This window comes from Alligator sinensis, unplaced genomic scaffold (assembly GCF_000455745.1).
Source record: "Alligator sinensis unplaced genomic scaffold, ASM45574v1 scaffold220_1, whole genome shotgun sequence".
Classification (NCBI taxonomy): Eukaryota; Metazoa; Chordata; order Crocodylia; family Alligatoridae; genus Alligator; species Alligator sinensis.
The window spans coordinates 1935806-1960546 of NW_005842136.1; the positions used below are offsets into that span (position 1 = coordinate 1935806).

General features: G+C 40.9%; 1 protein-coding gene across 3 annotated transcripts; it reads right to left on the reverse strand.

The window, feature by feature from the left end:
* Positions 1–5102: 5102 nt before the first annotated feature.
* SSR1 (signal sequence receptor subunit 1) lies at positions 5103–24030 on the reverse strand. 3 transcript variants are annotated; one of them, XM_006025214.3, is made up of 10 exons: positions 23834–24030; positions 20035–20153; positions 17216–17303; positions 16500–16762; positions 15718–15794; positions 12259–12337; positions 10969–11062; positions 10233–10247; positions 7817–7880; positions 5103–6007 (listed from the first exon to the last, which is right to left on the reverse strand). In XM_006025214.3, the coding sequence occupies exons 1-10, from the start codon at positions 23913–23915 to the stop codon at positions 6001–6003; spliced, it is 888 nt and encodes a 295-aa protein (XP_006025276.1). In that variant the 5' UTR covers positions 23916–24030; the 3' UTR covers positions 5103–6000. The 3 variants fall into 3 exon arrangements, with proteins under 3 accessions (XP_006025276.1, XP_006025277.1, XP_006025278.1); XM_006025215.3 differs by lacking the exon at positions 10233–10247 and having other exon boundaries at positions 23834–24029; XM_006025216.3 differs by lacking the exons at positions 5103–6007; positions 10233–10247 and having other exon boundaries at positions 6755–7880; positions 23834–24027.
* Between the last annotated feature and the right edge of the window lie 711 nt (positions 24031–24741).

Consider the following 24741-nt stretch of genomic DNA (forward strand, 5'->3'; position numbering starts at 1 on the left):
CGTACAAGAGGGTGATTTACTGCTTAGCAAATCTGTAATCAGGGACACCAGTGTTGTGTACCTATTCTCTTAGACACTAGTTCTTCTTGAATGCTGTGTCAGGGTATTGCCTCTGCCAGTGATGCTCAGCCCTTGGCATGCAGCCCAGCTCCAGCCTGCTGGGCTGTCTCATCTGGCTCCCTGGGCTCCTCATAGAAACATGGAGGTTAGCATTAATTGCTACTCCCTTGCCACTGAATTTCTGGACCCGTAGGGAGCCCTGCATGCTAGGTGTACAGAGCAGGGCACAGCCAGATACCAGCACATGGGGCCCAGTTCCACACACCAACCCCACAAGGCATCCGTCTGTCTGTCTATACTGCTGCAGGCAAGCACGCATTCCCTTGGAGACCTTGATATTACAAAGAATGACCATAGGCTCAGTTTGGTGGCAAAAGCTTGGCCACGTTTATTACCTAAGGCCCCTGCTACACGTTACATATATTGCGCAATTAACTGGTGAATCGCACAATAAATTTAGGCCTGCCATGCGTCCAAAGTAAGACTGGCCACAAGTAATTATCACACAATTAACTGGTTAATCAGGCAATACATTTAGACCAGCCACAGGTGCAAAATAATTATCACACAATAAAAAGGATTACCCAGCTCTAAAAAGAGCTAGCCAGCTGTAAAGGTAGTGCTTGAAAAGGTGCAACAACTCTATAGCTGGTTTCTATCCAGCTTTAATTTCAACATGTAGCAAGGGCGCTAACTCACATGCTTGTTCAAAGGGTTACAAGATGTTAGCCCTGGATGCTTGTGGTAAGATACAGGCACAATGCGTCTGTAGCATCCCCTAGATACAATGTAAAATTCTAAAAATGTCCAGCCCTTCTTTTACACATGAATCAAAAAAAATTGTTTACATTGGACATTTACATAATGAAACATCAACCTCTCTACTGGGTTACCAGATTCTCATGCCTGACATTATCATGCATATTCTGCACGCCCTGGCACCAACCTTAACAGTCTGCTTTCTCAGTCAGTCATCTTTGTCAGGGGTCTTTCAAGCCTAATCTCATAGGCATCTTTCAGTCTGAGGCCCTGGTGGGTGCCAGGTCAGGCTTTGGTGAGGCCCGCTTTGATCAATGCTCTAGCAAAGCCTTTGAGAGCTGTAGATGCATTGATCAATGCTTATATTAATCATTATTCTAACAAGGCCTGCACGTGATATTACAGGTATAAAAGAATTAGTTTTATCAGTCAGTGCAGGTGTGCTAAAAAGCCAAGCACTTATTTGCTTTATGGAGCTTGCTCTGCAGAATTCTTCCCACCTATTTCAAACTGCAGTGTTTAAACCTGCCTCCCTCAAATATTATTAAAAACCTTAAGGTTTGACACTGAAGTATGCACACTCCAGGAAGCATCCAGAGCTCAGCTGTTCAATCTCTGAGTGCTTTTGGGGCAATACTAATGAGAGTTGCACCAAAAGGAAAGCCGTTAGCTCCAATGAATTTCTTGCACCCAAATTCTTGGGAACAGGCTGCATGCATCAGACATGATTTAGGATGAGCAGGGCACAGTGCAGGAAGAGAAGTGGCAGGGTAAGAAAGCAAAGCTCATTTTTATCACTATTGCTCATTCAGAAGAAAAGAAAAAAAAAAAGCTTAGCACAGGCTGGTGTCAGTTCATTTAAACTTAATCAGCTTCAACTGGGTGAGAAAAGTAATAGCCTGCAAGAATTCTACCGGAGTTTAAGAAAAAAAAATTGTCAGGAAGGAGCTAAAGCCACGCCCCCCCCCAGCCATACTTTCTAGGGCAGTTGCAGTTTATCAGTAGGTAGAAAGGTATAACTGTACCATCTTATTCCAATTGCTTTACCAGCTTCTTGCAGAGTATTACTTTGTAGTCACAATAAAGCTCTTTACTTTTAAAATGTATGCCTCAACTTCCAGCACTAACTCGTCAGGAAATCATTTGTAAAGTCAGTAAACATTGGCCTGAGATGTACTTTATTTCAGGAAGAGATCCCTGTAATGCTCAAGTTGCTGCAGAGCATTGTAGAAGCAGCAGCAGCAGTGTTCAAAACTGCTCCCATCTCAGCTTTGGTCTCTGGTGTTGCTACTTAACCTCTCAGTGGGCATGTCTACACGTACATTAATGCACAGTGGTTACTGCACTTTTAGTTTAGTACCTATAACAACAGGTACACACAGTAACTGGTGCTACTGTGGAGTAGTGCCAGTGCATGCATTTTAGGTGATGCTAATGCGTAGTAGACTAATTCTCCTGGGCATTAGCATGGTTTTTGCCTGCCATGCTAATGCACAGTAGAATTGGTCTACTGCACATGTGGTGTCTTATGTAGACACACCCACTGATGGGGCATTTCTTTTCAATATTCTCAAAGGTTTGACAGTAGTCATGAATTACTGGATGAGCTAGTTCATCAGACCTATAAACTAGCTACTCAACAAAAGTCTAAAGAATGGTAATTGTTCCAACAAAGATTTTCATTGGCAATATGAGAGAGAAAAAAAAAAACATGCTGAGGTTTAGGGTTTGCTGTGGTAGAGATTCTCGTGCCATTTATACATCTTTCTTCCAATTATGAGGGTGTTTCAGAAAGAAATAATTTAAAAATAAAACCACTGTGTTTGCAATGATCACTTAGCAAACCACTTTGCTTCCTTGCCTAGTTGTAAACAATGGCTGTTCCCCACTGCAGCATAGTTTCCCCCATTCTTGTACATACAAGTTTTATTTCAAAATTGCTGGTTTCTTTCTGAAACACCCTCATACTTTCCTCTTGATCAGATAACAGTATCATCTCCTCCCAGTCCAAAGACTTGGTCAGGCTTTTTGGTGCAGGACCTGTGTTTTAAAAAAAGAGCTCTAAAAAGCTAGGAACATTTGTTACAAAAGAAAAAAAAACAGTGATGTTGTTTTGAGAGGCTGATCTGATCTCATTAAGTTTGAGCATAAAGATTAGATTACTATTTCAGTTATTGTACAGCATCTATCATTTAAAATGCAATGCATTTCACTTTTTACACGGCATTCTCCAACTGTGTAAGTGACATCTATAAAAGCATCTCCTTCCCTTCCTTTCAATTACAACCCTGCAATATCTAACAAGCAACTGCTTAAATAGAAAAAGTGATTGACACTACTTTCCTGATGCAAGCTGTTAACCATCAAATTGAAAGATGGTTTTTGTTTACTGCCCCCACACCTTTTGTACACATAGCTTGCAAGCTTCGTTACATAAAGATCCCTGTAGCCCTGTAAAAGCTTCTGCACTCTAGCAAATGTGTTGCTCCATTAGTTAATTAGCAGGGATTGAGTCTTCCATTAACCAATAGCCTCATCAGGTGTGGTAGGGCCAAGTTTTCTACAGCATAATATTAAGTCTGACAGGTATTACACAAACTATTTCTATGGGCTCTTCATAGAAGCAGCTTGTGCAAGACTTAGCTTTCTTCTCCAAAGAACTAGAGAAACACACCACCCCATGAGGTAGGTACTGACTCCATATTCCCCCAGGGAAAGTGAGGAAAGGATCTAAGAATAGAGAGAGACCTCAGCCACTGCCTACTGCGTGGGAACACTGATGGAAATCAGTGGTAGATCTTTACCACAGCTGCCATAATTCTGGAACTCTTCAGTGCAACTTAAGTGTTGTGCATCTCCCCACTCCAGTTTTAGTGCCAGCAAGAGTTTCAGGAGAACAAATCAGAAGTGAAAGGAGTATAAGTAGCAGATGAAACGTCATTCATATTCCAGGTTATACAAAACAGACATGTTAAGCATCTTCCCTGAAGTCACAGCAAATCTGCAGAAGGGCTACATCAGAACCTTCTCCATCCAATCCTTTGACCCATGCTTTTGCCACTTAAACCATGACTCCTCATGCATACAAGACACTAGTCATAAACTGAACTTTTGGAACCTGCAACTCTACCATATTTTTCCAAGAGTACAATTCACTCAAACTCACTTTGCCAGTGACAGCATATGAAGAAGGCAAGTGAACTTACGCATTTTAGAGTACTGGACAATGTGTGCAGTTGTAGCAACTTCAAAATGGGAGGGAGATCTGCTGTTGAGGAACATACAGCAGCAGTTATGCTGTAACCGTTACATGGACGTGAGCCTGCAGCCATACAAATACAGCAGAAGTGCTCCAATTCTGAATGCTTCATTCAGGATCAAAGGGAGCAATTTTGCTCAATTGCACCATTACAGGCTCAGGCCAACATGATAGTTATGGCCTAACAGCTGCTGCACACTCCCAAGCAGTAGTTCAACTCTCCCTTTCTGAAGCCATTGCAGATGTTTGTGTGCATGTATCATTAGAGTGGTGGGGGGGTGCAAAAAAGGGAAGCTATACTGAATTACTCAACTGGTAATAAATGCCTACTGTGTCCCTTTTAGTTTGTTAAAGCAGGTAATGCTTTGAGGTTAAGTGGCAAAGTACAGACTGTAACCTGGCTTACTATGGTATATAACCACATGTTGTATACAGCCTTGTAGTAATTCTTGTGCATTACAGCAAGCTACTTGCTAAAAGACTGACATATAGCATCTCTACCTTTTCCCATTCCTGTTGTGGACTTCCTAGTTATTGCTAAATTTAGAACTGTAGTATATTACAGTGGAAAAAAAGAAGTTAGAATTGTGCTATTTCATTCATCATGCCTGGTCAAGTGACAAGATAATTAGCAAAAAGCTATAAGTAAATAAGAATGCATCCATAAAATTACTAGGGAAGTATATTCCAGATATTCAGTCATGAGATGGAAGCAGTATCTTAGGAAGAAATCAACTAAACCATCTGCCACTACAAGCAGAGGTAGCATATTTTAAAAGCAGTGACTATCCTTATCTTAATACAAGCTCCCTCATACCAGCTTAGCAATTTGGGAATGCTCTCTCTTCTCCCTCTCCTTCCAGCACTACTAAATTATTTTAAGATACCTAATACAAAGGAACAAAACAATTGGTAAGTCATAGTAGATATTTACAATGACTTACCAAGCTAAGCAAAAAAGAATTGCTCTACAACTTAATTCTAGAAAATTAACTGACAGCTGTTCTTAGTTTTGATCACTATTGGGGGAAATCCTGTATGAAGCAGATTTAAATCTCTGGTACCATGAGTTGCAAGATGTTAACATCTGCAGAACAATGTTAAAGTTACATGGTAACGAGGACAGGTGAAGAAAGAACGGAGTGTATATTTCATGATATTACAATAGAAAACCCATAGCAGTAACTGGGCTCTGGCCTTTTGTTGTTGTTGAGGATGGCCATCTCGGCAAACCCTGAACAATCTTCATTACTCTTACCTTTCTACATTTTAGATGGTAAGTCTCTATTCCAACATCAGTGATAATGGGCACTGATGCAAAGTCTTAAGTGACCTCTTTATGAGCCAAGGTACCAAGGATAAGCCAAAGATTGGCAAATAAGAGGGTCCTCCCCCTCAGATGTTCAGTAGAACAGCCACTGCTGCAGTCAAGGCCATGCTTCAAGGCATTTAAATATTTTTGATCTACTACCAGTGTGAACACAGTCTGTAAAGAATCATTTGCCATCTTAAACTGCTTCCCTCATCTGATGGGAAGAACGGTTTGGATTTTAGTAGATAAGCTCATTCTGGATATAGCATTCAAGTGTTAAACACAATTATTTATTAAACGCTCTTGTTAAATCCTGCTTTGTGGAAAACACTCTTTACTGGCTAGCTACGCTGGCAAATGTTAATCCAAGCACTGTTAAAAAAATGGAAACAAACATTTCTAAAAGTTACTTTTCACACCAAGACAAAAGTAAAACACACAAAACAAAACAAACAAAAACCCCACAACAACTTTGCATTTTTTTTAGGGAAGCTTATAATACAACAGTGCCAGACCAGGTAGCTTTAGACCTCAGACCCTGCTTCAAACCCAGGATGGTGAAGTGATTTGCAGGTATTGTTCAACTGTCATTGGCTCATGGCTCAGGTGCTCAGTCCCTGTAGAACAAGTGCAGATGGAGAAAAGCACTTTCAGTTGCAAGGAAAAAGGAAAAATGGATGTTTCAAATCACTGCCCTTCTCTAACTGAAGAAGCTTCAAGCCAAGAACAAAGGGCCAGATTTTTAGACACCTAAGCATGCAAACACCTTCAAGGAGTTGCACTGCCATTAGGTGTATGTGTCTGGGGAAAAAAAAGGAAAGAAAGGAGAGAGAGAAAAAAAAAATCAGGCTTTTGATGTCTAAAGTGGCAGGGAAAGGACTCTGTATTCTTGTCAACCATGCTTTTTTAAAAGCATAGATGGGTCCTTCGGCTCCCAGTTACAATCCTCAAGAGCAAGGTAGTTACGTGCCAAAACTTACTCCCCTTTATGCTTCAAATATGCACTTAATTTTATAGTGATCACTGAAGTTTTCCATGAAACCAGTCCCTTTTTGGGTACATGAATAGCTTTTATATTAGAAGGTTGAACTAGAACATTTACTGGTAAAAAATATACTTTGTTACTAACCCGAAGGGGAGAAACAAGACCATGCATGGCTCTCAACCAAATTTAAGGGCCAAGAAAGGCATATTTCCAACAGTTATTATTTCAGTAGGACTGTTAAGATATTAGAATAGGGATTTTTCCCCCTTAAGAAAAGCACGTAGTGTCACTAAGATCACATCTTTGCAAAATAAACTTAACTTCAACATAGAAATCATTTGTATACCTACAATCAAATGATAATTGGAATTCAACTTAAGATGTTTTACAAAAGGTCTTTACTGTACAGAAAGTCATGAATCCCTACCCAATATATAATGCTTTAAAGACAAATCTCTTGTTTTCCAAATTACAGTGGACACAATGCATTTTGCTATCCATGATTTTTCTACTTAGAGAGTGAAAAAGTTAACCCCCACCCCCCCAATCCGAAAAGACAAAACAAACAAAAAAGAATGGGTACCCTAAACATTTTCTGTTGAGAAAACATTCCAAAACTGCCTCTATTGTTAGGAGCATCAGAACTGTTGACAAGTCAATAACCAACTATTTAAACAATGAAATATTTCTGTTGTAAAAAACAAAACAAAGCAAAAAAAGCCACCCCAAGTCTTTTAAATTACATACCAAATCATCACACAGATTCCATGCTTCACAAATTTTTCTGCTGTAAAAGGCCCCCTAACAGCTATGCAAATGCATTTATCTTATTGGCTCTCAGTGTGCTATTAAACAGTAGCAAAAAAGTACTGCTAAGAGCAGTTATACCTGCTTGTGCCTTTAGAATACTAGCTACACACATATCTAGATAATCAGCGTATACCACTGAAGTAGGAGCACATACACACACAAAATCTTAGGTAGCTGTGTGTAGCAAAGAATGAAGTTAATAGCTTAGGATGCTAAATGCTAAAATGCATAAAGACTTCCTTATACAATCAGAACAGTTTAAGCAACTACATATTTGGGTTTCTGGTACATCAGAAACTTCAAAGGTGCATGCAGATGATGCTACGTAGGACTCTAAAGGCACATTTCAGGTTGCACAATGATTCTGTTGAGACAAACTGCTTACACGCACAGTCACACAGATTGTAATGGTTAAAACCCCTTCAGAAATTCTGTTATAAAAAAGAGAAGTGCATTTTCAAGTTAGCCCGAGTAAGCAAGATTGCTCAGTCCAAATGTTCAATATTTTCCTCATGTTGATATGAATTCTCTGCACTGCTCCAATCCAAAAAAAAAGAAAAAAAAAGAAAAAAGAAAAGAAAAAAAGGGCAGGATTAGTAAAGGCCGAATTGTGGTACTAATTAACATTTACTCATCAGATCCCACCGATCTCTTCTGTGCCCTTTTACGAGGCAGTCGTCTTGGTGAGGCTTTATCTGGAAGAGAAGGGACAAAGAAAGGAGTTAGTTACCTCAATTGCCAGAAGCACTACATCAAATTAAAAACAATTCCTCCACCCAAGCCTTCCCTGTTTCCTGCCTACAATGGAAACTGCTAATTATTTCCAGTATAAGACACTGCCATGCAAGAGGTATATGTGATACAATTCTTCTTCTATCTAACCCAATCATTCTGAACATGCTATTGGTATAGAACTTAAATATACTGTAGCTTCAGAGCATATAATCCTCCATATTTAATACTTACTTAAATTTACATGACTGAAGATACTCAATTTGTAAAATGCTAACACATTTATCCATTTTTTTTTTTTTTTTTTTAAAGAGCCATGCTAAACTACTATGCTTTAGCAAGCCAGTGATCACTACTGATACTTGAGAGTTCGCTTGCCTCTGAAAGTATTTGTATTTTCCTTCCATTTGTATGGCATCAACAATCACTATACATTGTTGTTTTATAACGAAATGAGATGAACACTTTGCAGCTTCATAGTTGTAATAGAAATCTTATTTAATGCTTCAATGTAGACATTAGAATTTGTGTGGGTACAAGATACTAGTCGTAATTCTAGTTAAGTACTGCCTGGCTCTAGTTTGTATCACAAATTTACAATCTTATTTGATCTTCAATCCTGGCAGTTTACAAGACAAAAAAAAGCTTAATTATGACAGGTCTACAGTTGTCCCTTATACCTAGAGATACCTTCGTGCAACTAAAATTAAAAAAGGAATTTTCAAAGCCTTGTTCAAAAGGAGAGAAGATGAACATTATTCTGTACGTAGGAAAAGCAATTAGGTTATCTGATGCCAAGTATAGGTTTAACTACTTTTACAACTGCTTATTTAAGAAACTTTAAGGATTCCTAGACAAGCTCTGAACTATTACAGACTTCATAGGTAGGGCTAAAAGGGCATAAGTCTTTTAAGGTTATGCTTCTCCCCCAGATAGTATACAGAATGCTAAAAATACAAACTAGTATAAATCTAAACACTAATCTTGTCTAAATTTGAATATAAGGGGAATTGGAACTCATGACAGAAGTGGTATATTTTATTAGACCAAAGACATTTTTGCAAAAATAAATTCTTTAATTGCAAGCTTTCGGGCACAAGCAGCCTTCTTCAGGTATATGAGAACTTTAACAATCTTTTCTCCTAGGTAGAATTGAAAGTATCTAAGGGGGGCATTGTAAGCTTTTCTGATGTCTACTCCTTGATCAGTTCCTCAATGGGTTCAGATCAAGTGTAGTGCCAGTTTAATCTAACAGCCTCCACTGCAAATCAAAACCCTTTTATATATTTCCAGCAGACATTCCCCCTACAAACTTCATACTTTCTAGACTTTTACACTATCTCCTCTGGAAAATATTTAAGATGCAGCGTTGTAAAATTTGTAAAGTAACAAACTGATATTAAGCAATTTTCTTCAAATGTGTATTGACAGAGGAAATACTGCTTGTTTTAAAGATGGGAAGGGGAAAAAGAAAACCCACAGGCAAAGCAAGGTTGTAAGTATGGGCAAACTATACAACTGAAAAGAAAAAACTGATCTTCAGATCACCCATGACTAACGGAACTAATCCAGTTTTTCTTCCCTAATGAACTGTTTTTAGTTAGAAAACACCAGTTCATTGAAACGAAAACATTACAATGCTTTTAAACAGATTTATTGGGAGTGTTTCTAGGGTCCATTTCTGCTCAAGATGAAAGGGAGTCTGATTTCAAGCTCAGCAGGATTCCCCTGGGACATGTGAAGCCTAGATTGAGTGCTGTAATGGAGATAACAGGAACATTTCCCGTTTTCATTCCAGTTCAGGAAAACTGGAAACAAAGAACCCACAAAGCTTATGTTTTCCACAAAACGAGTGGTTCTGGCCCTCAGCAGTGACTGAGGCACCTAACTATGCCCTTCATGCACCTCGTGTTAGTTTTCTAATGGCCATTTTTCACTTCATATGCCACTTATCCATGGCCAGGATCACTTAAACTCACACAGCAAATTTCATTCAGGTCACTGTTCCTTAACTAACCTACCTCTTTCCTGCATTTTTCTCCCAGAGGCCTCTCATTTATCCCTAGTCTAGTTCTGAAAAGAAGAAGATTCAGCCACCATAACTATGCTAAAATTTAAGCTGCAGTGGGTGAACTTAAATGCAACCTGTTGCCTTCTGCACATATTTGAAACCATAAAACTGGTCTTTCCCAACAGTGCTCATGCTATTACACCATGAACCACATGCAGCAAGAATCAGAATTTCACTAGAGCCCAGTTAGTGCAGATGCATAGGAAAGACCCACGTTCCTACAAGCAAAGTTGAATTGCCTCACCTCTTCTACTTTGCACTGAGGCCACAGGAAAGCAAAAACAGAAAAACAGTAGGAGAGAAGTTAGAAATATCCACAGGCATTCAACCATTCTTAAAAGACAGATACTTAAATTTGGGGATAGCATTTTGATCTCAGTGATTTTGACAGGTACAAGATTATATTTTTCATGCTCATTTACCAGTAGTTCATTATAGAGACAGGTTCCTTCTACGTCGTTAAAAAAAAACCCCAACACACACTCAGTTGGGCCTCTTCGATTTTACTTGGACCTCTCCAGAACCCTGTGATCCAACCTTTGGTTCAAGGATTAGCATTTCATAATAAGTCTACAAAAGGAAGGGCAGGTACAAGAAGATTGATGGCCTTCTACCAAAGGTCCATTCTACCATGTAAAATTGGTTTTGTAGCTACTTTTTGGCTAACTAATGAAATTAAATCTGACAGAACATGAATGGCTGAGGAAGGAGGAAAGGTTGTGATGGCTGCTATTGCTAGCTCTGAGACTTTTCCCCTACAAAATCAGATGAAAAAAGATGCTTAAAATAACCATACATTACAATAATCTGCCAGTCATTAGATTGTATGTTAAGCATTTAGATTCAATTGCTCCCCAAAGCAGATAGATACAAAGCTAAGAACTTGGTACAAAGTAGTTCTTGCTCTCTTTTTTCCTTTAAAAAAACCCTCTTTGATAAAAGAAAAATTATACCCAGATCATAGAAGGCTTATTACTTACTGATCTGATTTAAAGTTTCTTGAGGGATCCAGCTCATGTCAACATCATTTTGATTTGATGTTCCCATCTCTACTTTCTGTACTGGTCTCTTCCGCTGAAAGGATTTGAGAACATTAACAGATTTTGTTTTCCATGAGGAAAATGCAGATATTACAATTGTAAGAATATTAAATATAGATACTGTAATCAGATTTAGTCAAAGCCTTGTATCATTAAATAAACATAAAACAAATATTTAACCTTGTGATACCTGTATCAAGCCTGCTTAGCTTCAAGGTTAAATGAGTAATTTAACAACGGTGTAAAATTTGCTCTCTAAGTTTATAAACAGTAAACTTTTTAGTTTGATTATTGTAATCTAAAATACCTACAGCTACATGGAATGATTATACATCCTATACAACTTTATTCAGAATTCGCATTCCATCATTAGTATCTACAGTACACTTAGAAACAAATCACTTATTTTGGAAGTGAGGATTTTCCTCAGTAACTTGAAGAGTACAACAGAATGTTAACACCCAATGCTAGTTAGAGAATCTTTCTAAACAAAAGACATTGCAAAACTAAATCCAAGTTTAAATATTTAAGCTCAGTGGATATCATACATTAAATTCCCTTGTGGGGTACTGCTTTCCAAGTTCATCCTGCTCCCAAACACTGCTTCCTGTGCAGCCGCAGCCCCATCCTATCCACCTGACTGCACACGCTGCCTGCATGGGTCCTATCCCCGGCAGTTGGCGTGAAGCTGATGGGTTGGGGTGCCCAGGCAGCAGGGCTGGGTTCAGTGGACCCTGAGGTTGGGCAGCTGGAAGGAGCCACCACCTTTGGGGCTGCCAGGAAGCGAGTCAAGTTGTTGCGCCATCCCAGCACTGCTGCGTGCCAAGGAACAGTGGGACTGGTCACACATGCCATGGTCTGCCCCTGCCCGGGGTGGGACCGAGATACCCGTGGCAGGTCAGACAAAATCCCTTAGTGGGCTGGATTTGGCCCACGGGCCGTATTTTGCCTGCCCCTTATTTAAAAGCAATCCATCAGCATGATATCTAATTTTTTCACAAGTTTCTTGGGACATCTTAAAAAAAAAAAAAAAAAAAAAAAGACTTTGAGAATTCTAGTCAGTTAAATCACTGCTTCCCTCCAAACAATCTAGCCTTGATTAAATTCACATAACTTCTATTTGTGCCATTAAAAGCCACAAAAGTTGTACTGCTCTGATTGTTGATACATTACCCTTCATCAGTTGAACAACACTATGCATTAAGTACTTATATAGAATTGATTACTTACCTTCCTAGATTCTAACAGTTGATGCAGACCAATAACGACAAGGAGGCCAAGACCAGCAAGGAACATGTACATGAAGATCCTTGTTTAGCAAAAGATAGAATGAGATAAATTAAAAGCACATTACTAGCTGGAATTGTAGTCTTTCAGCTTTTCTAGAAGAAAAGTCAAAAGTCACAGCACAAGGTACAGTTGGTTCTAGAAGTCCCTCAATTTACAGTACACTTGTAAAGACCATTTATTTGTTAAATCTCTCACTGGAGGTACAATGAAGCTGGATTTTAAAATGTTATTGTATGCAGAGTATATGAAAGAACTAAGATAAGAGGCAAACAGTTACAGTAACTTTAAATTTTACTTGGAACTACAGGACAATTTTTATATAGCAGGTGTTTCCATCTGGCATCTTTATTTAGTTACCAAACTAGACTTAGTTCCTCTAAATCCAAAGAATGTACAATTTCAAAAGGAACTCTTAAAGAGTCATGTACAGCATAGGTAGGCAGTTGTGTTGAGAGATATTATGCACTGAAATGGTTTATGCGCTTAACTCAATATGCAAGGAACTGCATACTACAATGCCAGTCCAGATCCATTCCCTATTGCTGATATTGCAAGTCTAGTGAAGCAAATTATATCACTGAAAATATTTACAAATAGGGGTTTGTGCAGTAATTAGTTTTTCACATACCAAACCATACTACTTAAAAAATGGTTGAATCAACTCTGTTATATAAGTGTTTAAGTTCTGAACACTTTCAAGAAATGCGAGCTAAATAATGAAAGGCTAGATAACACAGAAGGGGAAGGGCTTATAAGCGTAAGGACCTTAGTGGTTAGTGTCCCACATCTGTGTAAGTGCTGAGTTCAAATCCATCCTCAGGTAGAGGATTGATTTGAATTTTTAATCACAAACCTCACACACACACAGACAACCCCCCCTAAAAAAAACCTTACCCCCACCACATTCAAGAAAATTGCATGGAGGGAGGCGTAAATACTTTCTTTTCCTGGTAGGGTTACTATCACAGGGGATACTCAATATTTATCAAGCTAGATAAAGTGACTATAGCTTGGTAGTCAGGACACTTAAATTGAACTTAGTCCAAACCAACTTCCCTGCTCAGGTGCAAGATTCTGAATGAAGGTCCTCCACCTCTCAAAAACAGACTCACTTGGTATTTACATAATTCATACAACATAGAACAGGACCACCAGGAGAAAGAACACAACCTACTACAGCAGTGGAAGCCAAACCTTTTGGCAGGTGTGCCACAAAGTAGCTCCACACCCTCCTCAAGTGTCACTCCAATTCCTTTCCCTTATCTAATCAGTTGCTTTGCTTCCTGCATGATCTGCTGCTTTGCTGTTTCCTGCCTTGTGTTTCCTGCTCAGTCCACCGCTCTGTTTTCTGCTCCCTGCTCTATTTGCCACTGTGCTGCCTGTCCCCTTCTTGATCTGCCACAACACACACAGAGGCTGCCCATGTCCCTTGTGACACGCATTGCCACCCCAGTACAGGTTGGCAACCCCTGCACTACAGAATATCCTTCAGCTTTGTTAAGGCATTCTACAGCGAAGCTGCTGATGTGAGTTCTAACAACCTGAGGCAGGAGGAGGATTTACGTTCAAGTGTCCAACATGGTGAATGCCCTAACTTCTGGGCAACTGACACCAAGGGACACCAGTTTTCTGGTTCTAGCCTTCGTTTCCTTTGCTAAGAATTTCTGAACCATTTATCACTTAACATTTCACCTGAAACTATTTGGTAAATTCAATCAAAATTGGCACTCAGCATTGGCTGCCCCAAAATTGAGTTCTGACAAATAATTTAGAGAGAGAAAAAAAATCATGTAGTAAGTTAGGGCTCTTATTCTCAGAAGTAGATCATACCAACGCCTTGAAACTTCAAGTTTTAGCTGAGAAAGCAGCTAATCTAGAGACCATGAATCACAATCAATATAGAGGGCTTGAGAAATTGAATCGTTGTCTTAAAAAATATTCTAACATATAGTCAAGTAATACCCACCCACATTCCAAAGCATAACATTTTCAAAGGGACTCATGATTGAGATGCTTACAGTTGTGCGACAAGTTGTTAGCTACATCATTAAAAGAAAAAAACAGGACGATGAATATGAAAAATGCCAGATAGAAGCTTTCTATCCACAGCAGCGGAGCAAATTTCTGCACAAGAGCTATCAGCAACTTCTAGAGAACATAGTCCGCTTGCAACAGTTCATCAACCTCCCTGTATTCCCCAGCAACTGGAATGAGCACATCAACCAGGAGCTAAGCTTTTTAAGTGGTAGCATGCAAATGTTGAGCTAATACTAAGGACTGGAGTCTGTAGCATATAGTGTGTACGGTGCCCTTCAATACCCCGAGTCATCTCTCTCTTACTCCCAGAGAATTATACTGGAGCAGAGACTCAGATTAAGGCTTCTCATGTCATTAAGTTGCCATATGCCTGGAATGCTCTGGATTTAGATCATTTTGGGTGGGGAAAAAACCCGAAACAAACCAGAAATCTTAGCTGAACCCATATTTGTATTGCCACAATTAGAAGCTCAAATATTAATATGAAAGGTGGGGGATGGGGGCGGGGCACCATTATTGGGAAATGCATAACTTCCTTATTTTATAATATATATAGACACATATCATCATTTCCTTGATGTTCAGATGGTATTTCCTATCCTATACAGAACTTTCATTTAATGAACTAATAACCTTAATATCATAGGAAAGTAGGGCTGGAAGGGACCTTCCAAGGTCATCTAGTCCCCGCGATAAGGATCATTCCAACTAAACCATCCCAGCTAAGTCTGTCCAATCTGCTCTTGAAAGGTTCCAAGAATGGAGATTCCACAACTTCTCTAGGTAGGTTGTTCCAATTGCTTGACCACCATCATAGACAGAAAGCTCCACCTAATCGCTAACTTAAATTTCTCATGCTGCAGCTCGAGGCCATTGCTCCTAGTTCTGTTCCTTACAATGCCAGGGGAAAGCCCATCTCTACCCTCTCTAATACTGCCCTTCAGGTATTTGAAAAATGTTATCAAATCCCCCCTCAGTCTTCTCTTCTGCAGGCTAAATAACCCTAGTTCTTTCAGCCTTCCCTTGTAAGTTCTGCTTCTCAGGCCCCTGCTCATTTTGTTGCTCTCACAGTGCAAGAATCACTTCCCTGGATTTGCACATGATACTCCCATTAATACCACCCAGGATGCTGTTGGCTTTTCTTTTCTCCCTTCCAACAAGAGCATAATATTGGCTTTATTCAGCTTATGGTCCACCATAACCTCAAGGACCTTCTCCACAGTACAGCTTAGCTAGTCATTCCCTAGTCTGTATTTGTGCGTACGGTTATTCCGTCCCAAAAACGCAAGAGCGTTTTTCACTGGTTTCATACAAGCTCATTGCTACAAAACTGAAGAAAACTTAAAAGTTCCCGTTTCTTACGTTTCTCCATCGAGTCCATCTTCTCTCTCAATAATTGTAACTGTTTGATTGAAGACAGCATCTTGGAACACATTACCCTATAATGATAAGGTTGTTTTAAAGAAGTATTTAAAACCTCTTTACTTAATGGGCCAAAAGCATGCCAATTGGAATGGATACATTAAAACTTGTAATGAAGAAAGAGTACTTTAAGGAGAAGAAAGGGACTTCATGGAAGAGTTGTACTGTTTAGGCCATAGATAGCACAGACTTCTGGCTTGAGGCCCCAGCTGGGTTGCAAGTTTCAGCCCATGCCTGCAAAAGGCTACTGGCCTCTACCATAAGAAACTAGGGGCACCATTTGTCAGCAATGCTCACACATTTATGCTGTTATGGCACTGTGCCTAAACTCTCACTCTACCCAACCAAAAAACTGCCAAGCCTGAGTTATACAGTATGTTAAGTTTAAAGTATACCCCAAGGAAGAGTCTAGACTTTTCTATAAAAAATAGGCCACTGCTCACTAATCTTTAGTCACTGCAAACCACCACCCCCAAAAAACCGCCCCCAAACAAACCCAACAACCTAATATCTAATGTAAAGTTAAAGGGAAGTTTTCATAACATACTAGCAGTCAAGTACATATCTGGCCAAGCTGCTTTACCTACAGCATTTATTGGCACATACATAAAGGCTTAAACATACAAAAGGAATGCTAAGAAATGGATTGAGCTTCTTGCTTCCAGCCCATGCAGTTCAACTTTAATTGCAAGAAGTAAAATCAATTATGAAATTGAGCTTACGTTCAAATCTCTGTAGTTCAGATTGATAACTAGTCCAAATGGACGGCCACCCATCGGCTCTGCAGGGATGAAAGAGTACTCAAATGTGGCCTGCCTCTGTGGTGGAACCACTGTGTTCAGAGGAAGAGCTGTGAAATTCTGTATGTAAAACTGGTAGTCTTGGGGGTACCGAAAAGATGCATCAAGAGACTCAACAATAAAATCCTCTGTACCCTTATTGGTGAAGCCTACCAGAAACTTCACAATATTGTTTGCTGGGAAATCTGGAAAACAAGTAGCAGTAGGTTAGGAAATTTCATGCAGTACTCCAGTGAAAAGATACCCAAAGATTCCCAGCTTAACTACTCAGTCCTAAGAAAACATCATTAACTTTAGAGCAGCGGGGGCCAACTTTAGGCAGGTGCGCCACAAGCGCCCCAAATGCCACTCCAATCCCCTTCTGAGCCCAGTCTGCTGCTCTTTCATCCCTGATCTGTACTCCCTCCCCGATGTGCTCCCTGCCCAAGCTGCTTCTCTACTTTCTGCCACAGTGCTGCCTGCCTCCCTCCCCGATTTGTTGCAAGCCACATATGCAGAAGCTGCCCGTGTCCCACTTGTAGTATGGATGCTGCAGACTGGCCACCCCTGCTTTAGGTAACCATAATTCTTATGCATTTGTGACATTAAGCTAACGTCTGCCAAGTTAAAAGTTTAATAAATTGTCCCAGGACTCTTACCTTCACCTTTCACAAATAAGATTGTTGTATCAGCACTAGGTGAGGCTTTAGGTTCTCCTGATAAGTCTTCTTCCTCTTTTTCTTCTGTCTAAGACAAAAGACTTTTGTGAAAAGCCTATAGCGAAGCCAGGAATATCCACTTTTAAAAAGAAACATCTATGACAAATGTTAAAACGTACTTTTTCTTTTGTCCACTGATCTGAGATAGGATACCGTTGCATTGACCAACTGCTGTTGCAAACACGTTCCAAAGTAGCATTCATTCGTTTCTAACCCTGGACTACTAGCTTCTCCAAGCCCATTAACTGCAGCTGAGAGTCAACTACAGCCTGAGCTTATTTTATAGTTTTTAAGTTACTCAAACATTGGAGGTTAGTTTTTCTTGCCTGCTTGGGGTTTTTAAAGTGCAGAGCGTTTGATTCAGGTAAGCCATGATAGCTGTTTTGTCCCTCAGCATCCAGTTAGTAATTTATAATGAACTGAAAGTGAGAAGCAAGGCATCTTTCTTGTAAACAAAGGTCTGCACCAAAAACGTTGACAAGATCTAGGTAATGCACAATTAGATTTAAGCAATAGAGACTCAGCAAACTCTGCATGCAAAATCTATGTATCCTCCAGTTCTTTACTGTGACTCAACACCTAAAGCAGTGTCCTGTTTTATCATTTAACAATTTATTTTTATCATTACAAATTAAGGTCACTATCTCAAATAAGGTCTTGAGAAATTAACACTTTCAGTTCTCTTTAAAAATAACAAGGCTTCTGATCACCAAATTTTTCCTCTATTACATCTTTACTACTTAAAAAAAATCCCATGCACAAAGTAATCAACTAACGTTAATCGCTTAGAAAAAGGAAATAATTTCTTAAAATACAACAGCTAATCATTAAAAAAAAAATGTTTAAATAATTTAATTTTTAAAAAAATGATAAACTGCTCCTACTGAACTTTATTCTTGAAGGGCACATCTACATGTGCAATTAATGTGAAGCAATAAACTCTGGGGTTTATTGCTCCTAGGCAAGCCGTTTCAACATGTCAGGGAGCAGTAAACAGAGTTAAATGCCACTTGCACGTGTGCCTGGGGTTGCAGCACACTGAGCTGGGTCAGAGCATCCCTGGCTGGCAGGGGGCCCTGGGAGTCAACACACCAGCCTGGGGCTTCTCCCCCCAGCTCAATGAGCTGTGGAAAGAATGGCTGGGGCATGAGTTTGCTTCAGTGCGGGGGCTAGCTAGTAGGCAGCCCCCACACAGAAGCACCCTCATTCCCCAGCCAAATAGTGCAACATCTACACAAGCGCCACTGCAGAGTTTTTTATGCTGTAGCAAGATAGTACTAGTATTTACAAGTACTATCCTGCTGTAGAGTAAATTAGTTTACTCGAGCCTAATAGGGGTACACGTGTAGATGCCGAGATGTTTACTGCACAGCTAATTAGTCTACTGTGCAGTAAACACCCTGCGTAGATTCACCCAAAGTGTCTCACTTTCCTTCTCATGTCAGCACACAGATTACTGATCCCTCCAAATAAGATGGCCTGATGTGAAATAAAGAATCTGGTATCTTGGTAACATCTGGCTCATGAATTACTTGCCTTGGAACTCTTTAAATGCCATTATAAAAAGTTATCACTAATGCCACTGTCTTTGAGGTGACGTATATCGCTTTGCAAAACTGTCCCCTACTAGTGAAGTTAAAGATATAGTAAATGTGTTGAGAGATGCTGTTACTCACATTTATATTAAAAAGAGTACTATGAAGCAAATACTATCAAGTTTGTATACAACAGTTAGCTTTATTTAAACTTATGTTCTAAACTTTAGCCCTGGGAAGAATACTGCCAACTCAATTGCCAAACTGCACATTTCAAGAACACGGAATGAAATACTCAGTTCTATTATTTTCATATTTTTTACGTATGAATTTACTATTAGGGATAGCCAACTAGAAAATGTTCATTGAAGGTATCTGATAAACTCAATCAGTATTAAGATACTTGTGGAATGATATCAAACCAACTCAAAAAGCTAGTAAAATACAATAGCCAAGTGTCACATGAATTTGATGAATACCTATATAATCCTTTTACTGGATCAGCTAAAAAAAAAAAAAAATAAAACCCCCAAACAAACTAGTACGCCTTTGCTTTTTAATATCGGAACTTTTTCTTTGTCTATTATTCGCTGTTTTACAATAAATCTTCCCACCCCAAGTGATCTTCAGAATCAATATCAGATATTAGTCTCTATCACGCGTGTTAGGCGACTATTTCAGAATAGTAAAATTTTGACCTATGGTTTCTAGTTAAATTTGCCACAAAAAAAGAAACAGAACATAAATATTGTTAAGTGAAATAAAACTGATCAATATAACCAAGAGAAGTATAATATGCCTTAGAACAACACTACTATAGAGCTTAGATAAGAAACTTCAGAGACTGAACAAAAAAACCTTGCACTGAAAAAAAAAAAAAATGCCATCACTTGGAAGAACAATGTTTATGGAAAAAAAAGAAGAACGAGAGCAGGAACTGATGTCTGGGTGGATCAAGCACTGAACTACACAGGTTTGGAAACACAAACCAAAAAAAAGAATACAGTGAAATCTTTTCAAGTTGCTGTTTCAGCATGGGAGTACTGGTTGTGCTCATCTAGATGCTCCACTTGTATCTATTCTAGTTAACCAAGTTCTGTGGTGCCTGATCATGTTTCTATTTGGCTACGTCAAAGAAATTAAATAATCAACATTTGAATGCGAGATTTCTAATCCGTTTAAATTGAAGGTGTTGTTTGTAAAGTAAGAACAATGAGCATTTACCAAATCTGTCGGCTCATCTTCTTCAACTTCAGCTTCATCATCTTCATCTTCAACTACAGTATCTTCCACTGCTTCTTCATCCTCTGTAGCATCTTGAGCTGCCACTAGCAAGCTTGAACCTAGTAACAAGATGATGATGATATCATCATCATCATCATCATCAAGAAGAATAAAAACTACATGACTTCCCAATTTCCAGTTAGCTAGTCAGACTAATGGAAACTTGGAAAGCTAAAGTACGATGTCAAATTTAGCAGCAGGAGGGAAGCAAATAAAGCTTCACTTTTGAATTCTATACAAATAGGTTCCGGTCAATTTCTACCATGAGTAATTTTAAAAAACTACTGGATTTACATATAAAGGATCTCAAGGTAAATTAAAAAGTGAGTTAAAAACCCACTTTGGCATACATTATTGCAAGTTTTTTTTCTCTCTCTCTTTCAATAAAACATTCAGTAAATCATCAACTTACTTCATCCAGCAGGAAATTAAGAGGAAAAAAGAAAAGAAAGAAAATCAGATGCCAACTGATTTTGTGACCTTTCAGAAATGGGTAAAACTGATACTGATATTGGTTGATTAGTCTCTAATGCTAATTATTCAGACTGCTTTTATTTAAGTCCAAGAAACTGGACTCTACTGACAGATCACTAAACCAAAATCAATGTCCCACCCTTTGTGTATATTTTACTAAACTAACTGTGAATGCATCAGTGTTCTTTGCTGTTTGTTACATTGCAGTGTACTAGCCCAGAATGAGAAGAACACTGAACTGAGAACTAAGTAGAACAATCTAGTAAAACATCCTGGTTTATAGATCAGTTTATACTTTTCCAAGCCTACAATTTAGTCAAAGTAAGAAAGTTCACTTTGCTTGATGTGCTGAAATGAGGAGAGTGCTACAATATGGTTATAATTATGCACACTTGAAAGATACACAGCTAATTACAAAAGTCAAGTCCTATCTTGCTATTATTTCCATCCTCGGACTGAAGTTCTTCTCCCATCACAAATTAATGTCAATAACTAATTCACATCAACTAATTTAACTGGAAAATATAATTGGGTTTAACACACTTGTGTATGGGAATACTTACTAAATTAGTTCATGTTTTCATTTGCAAATAAACCTCGACACAAAAAGGTTGAATGAAATTGAAGAAGTACAACCTGTGCACCAGTCTTCCATTGCAATTCATGCAGTCCTACAGAATACTGCAGAGTACATGTGTATGAAGTTGAAGAATGAAGCAAGAATTGGGCCAGTTATGGGTCCAAAAACTTGACAGTGTTATTTACTGGAGAGTATAGCTTTAATATTAAAATCACAATGTAAACAAATCCCAGCACATGACCTAGTTCTGTAACAAAGACTGAGTTCTTCATATTTAATTTAGGTAGAGCTGCATCCTACATATATACCAAGCTACATGCTGAAAGGTCCAGTCTTAAGCACTATGTGACCTGAAATGCACCACGTCAGCTTTTTTCTGTTGGTACATTTAGTGTGGCCATCACTGAAAGGTTTTAGAAGAGGTCTATTTCTCTCCTTCCTTCATGTACTCTGAATGTAGCCAGTTTCACGATCTCCCCAGTGCTTCCAAATCTTGATTAGAAGCAATGCACCGCCTCAGTACAGATAAAACTGATTTTCCCTTGTATGCAACAAAGGAAATATTTAAGAGATAGGATGAGACTGCAAACCCACAAAAACAGTTTCAGGTATTTTCCTGCCTATTTCATACAGCTGATTAGTTTCAAATGGACTGTGACCCTGTCATTTTAATTCCTGTTTTTTTCCTTTTATATGAGAGTAATGGAGTTGGCAAAAGCACAAGACAGAATTCTGAGGAACCTGCAAACAAGGTACCAGGTGTACAGGGAGAAGAGAGTACACATTCCCTGAAAAGACTAGGGCACGATATAAGTTTAGCAAGGCTCTAAAGCAGTTCTCAGTCAGAGAGCGCCAACTGTTCCATGAGTGCAAGAAAACAGAGACTCTAAAGCAGTGATTCTCAACCAGATGCCCCAACACCCTGGGGTGCTATGATTCCCTCTGCCTTCCCTCCCCTAGCAAAATAAACCCAGAAATTTCAAATTGGAATCTATTTTGTCCCGAGACTAATGAGGTTGGGAATCACATGTCTAAAGGAGGTTGTCAGATGTCGGGGCCTCTGGTCTGATCTGGCACACAGGTCAATCATCTGGCCTACAGCCTTTTTTTTTTTTTTTTTGGGGGGGGGGGGGGGGAGGGAGAGGAGGGAACATGACTTCTTGCGGCAGCAGTGTCTGGGCAAGACCTAGCAGTACCACAGCCCCAGCAGCACCGCAAGAAGCCCAGCATCACTGGTGCCTGGATGCCACTGTGGGAACAAACCACAGTTGCTGGCCTTTCTGCAGCACTGCTCAGGCTCCAGCTCCAGCTCTTACCAGCCTGGCTACCAAGCCCCGGTGCTAAAGCAGTAGCACTGGAGCCCCAGCAGCGCGTGGGAAGAGGCCTGGCACCACTTGTTTCTGAGACTACAGCCCAGTGCCCATGATACCAGGCATCTCCCTCCAGGGCCCAGAATAGCCAGCCTGAAACAGGGAGGTTTCACAGGCCCAATCTGTCCCATGGGGCTGGCTACCATGAGCCATCCACCTGGTCCTGCACCACTATCCCAGCCCCTAGGGCCAGACGTGTTTGACACCCCCAGCACACAGGTAATCTTTTCAAAGCAATGGAAGCCCTCAAAGAGCTTTTAGCACCACTGAAGGGCAAGGCAATCATTCTGATCTACAAAGCAAAAAGGAAACGACTGGGCTTTCTACAAAGGAGAAGTGGCTCAGGAAACATTAGCTCTTCTGGGTTAAGCAGAAGGCAGGTTTGAGCAGTCTCACTTCATCTGCCACCAGAGCTTCCAGAACGTTACAAGCTCCCAAAATCCTGGGTTTGAATCCACAACCCTGACCACAGCAAGCTGCTGGCAGCTCTCAAACCTCGCACATGCTTCCTGAGCTGCAGCACTACCATGCTGCTCAGCCGTCTAATCTCATCCCCACTCCTTCAGTGGGTTTTGGGAGGAACGATGATGTGGCAACGGGAGGCCGGGGGGGGGAGAGGGACTCTCTCTGGTGGGAAGGCAGCGCATGTGCTACAGGCCGATCAGCGCGCGCGCCAGGTTACACAGGGCTGTCCTTCAAACCGCCTGCACTTTGCTTTACTGAGGGCAGAAATCAGATGAAGTGACGATGCCGGAGACTGGGCCTCTCCTCCTCCTCGCTAAGAGAGGAGACTAGGCTGGCTGCCTTTACGGATTTTTTGAAGCAGAGCATCGATTTGTCTCGTGTCCGAAAAAAAAAAAAATTAAAAAAAAAGAGTACGGGGTGGAGGGTTGTTGGTCTAAGGACACAAGCAGACACGGTTCTTTGGGTAGACGGGATATCTTTTATTACACCAACTAAACAGCTGGAAAAATTGTTCTGTGCGAGCTTTGGGGCACAGAGGCACACAGACACCCCGAGAGGAGCTCTGCTGCCCGGGCTTCTCTCCCGTCTCCCAGCCACCCCCACCCCTGGCCGTCAGCGGGGCAAAGATCCCCGCCGCCCCCCGGAGCGGCCCACGCGGAGGTGGGGAATGAATGGGGGGCGGGGCAGGACACGTCCGCCCGAGGCCGGGGCCAGATCATCGCCCCCAGGCAACCGGGAAGCCCCGCCCCTCCCCGGGCCCCGCGCGGCGGTTGGCGGTGCCGCGTTCCAACACCAACGGCAGTGGGTCCCGTCCTGACCCGTCCCTCCCCGGGGCGCCGCGCGCTCTCACCTGAGCCGCGGGCGCCGCCGAGCAGGAGGGCGGCAGGGAAGGCCAGGAGCACGAGCAGCAGCAGGCGGGATAAGAGCCTCATGGCGGCAGCTGTGGGGCGCCCTCGGCGGCTGGCGGCGCTGTACGAATGGCGAACGCCTCCATCCGGGCACAGGCCACCCCTCCGTGTCACGCCCCGCCCCTGTCGCCCGCCGCAGAGGACGTGGCTCCGCCGGGGAGGAGGATGGGGTGTCACGTGACTTAAACCCGCGTACGCCTTCCTCTGGGCCTGACTGCACATGCGCCAGGTTCCCTCCCTCCCCCCCTCCCGCGCATGGGCAGATCTCAGTCGGGGTAAAGACCGCGTCTGCCAGGGCAGCTCTGCGCATGCGCAATGCGTCCCCTTTCGGAGCTTCATGCGCATGTGCGTGGGGCCAGGTCTGTAGTACGTAAGTGCGTGCCTTTTCGGTGGTATTGTGTTCCCGCTCTTGCGGGGAGGGGGGTAGCGTTGCTAGGTTTTAAATATGAAATGATACTATTGGAAGCTCAAAATGATCGTATTTGCTGAAAATGTTGTATGCTGAAACAAAAACCGATGGACATGAGTATGTAAATGTGCCTTCTTTACTTTCTATTACTCACTGACTCTAGAGTGAGTGAGTGAGAAGTGGGCCATCAGTTGAAGCGTTTCTTTATTTGTAGGCAAGCTGTTGTGAAAAAGTGCTGATAGCAAACCTAGAAGTGGGTTAAGACTCCCTCAGAGTTGGGTTTGCATATGCTGTGTCAATTAGCTGCCTCAAAAGTTATTGTATGTTTTGAACGCTTTTATTGTTATCTATCGTGCAGGGGTTGAAACAATTGCACAAATACGAAGATTATCATAGACCTGGCAGCGCTGGCACTGATGCAGCTTGACACCTCAGCCTGCA

Bases quoted from the DNA above. Each gene is read 5' to 3' on its own strand.
- SSR1 (XM_006025214.3), bottom strand. From the start codon at position 23,915: ATGAGGCTCTTATCCCGCCTGCTGCTGCTCGTGCTCCTGGCCTTCCCT. The intron at 16,763-17,215 runs GTAAGAGTCCTG...CTTGTTTTCCAG, and splicing joins CTTATTTGTGAAAGGTGAAG to ATTTCCCAGCAAACAATATT. The intron at 12,338-15,717 runs GTAAGAAACGGG...TTGCTAAACAAG, and splicing joins GATGGACTCGATGGAGAAAC to GATCTTCATGTACATGTTCC.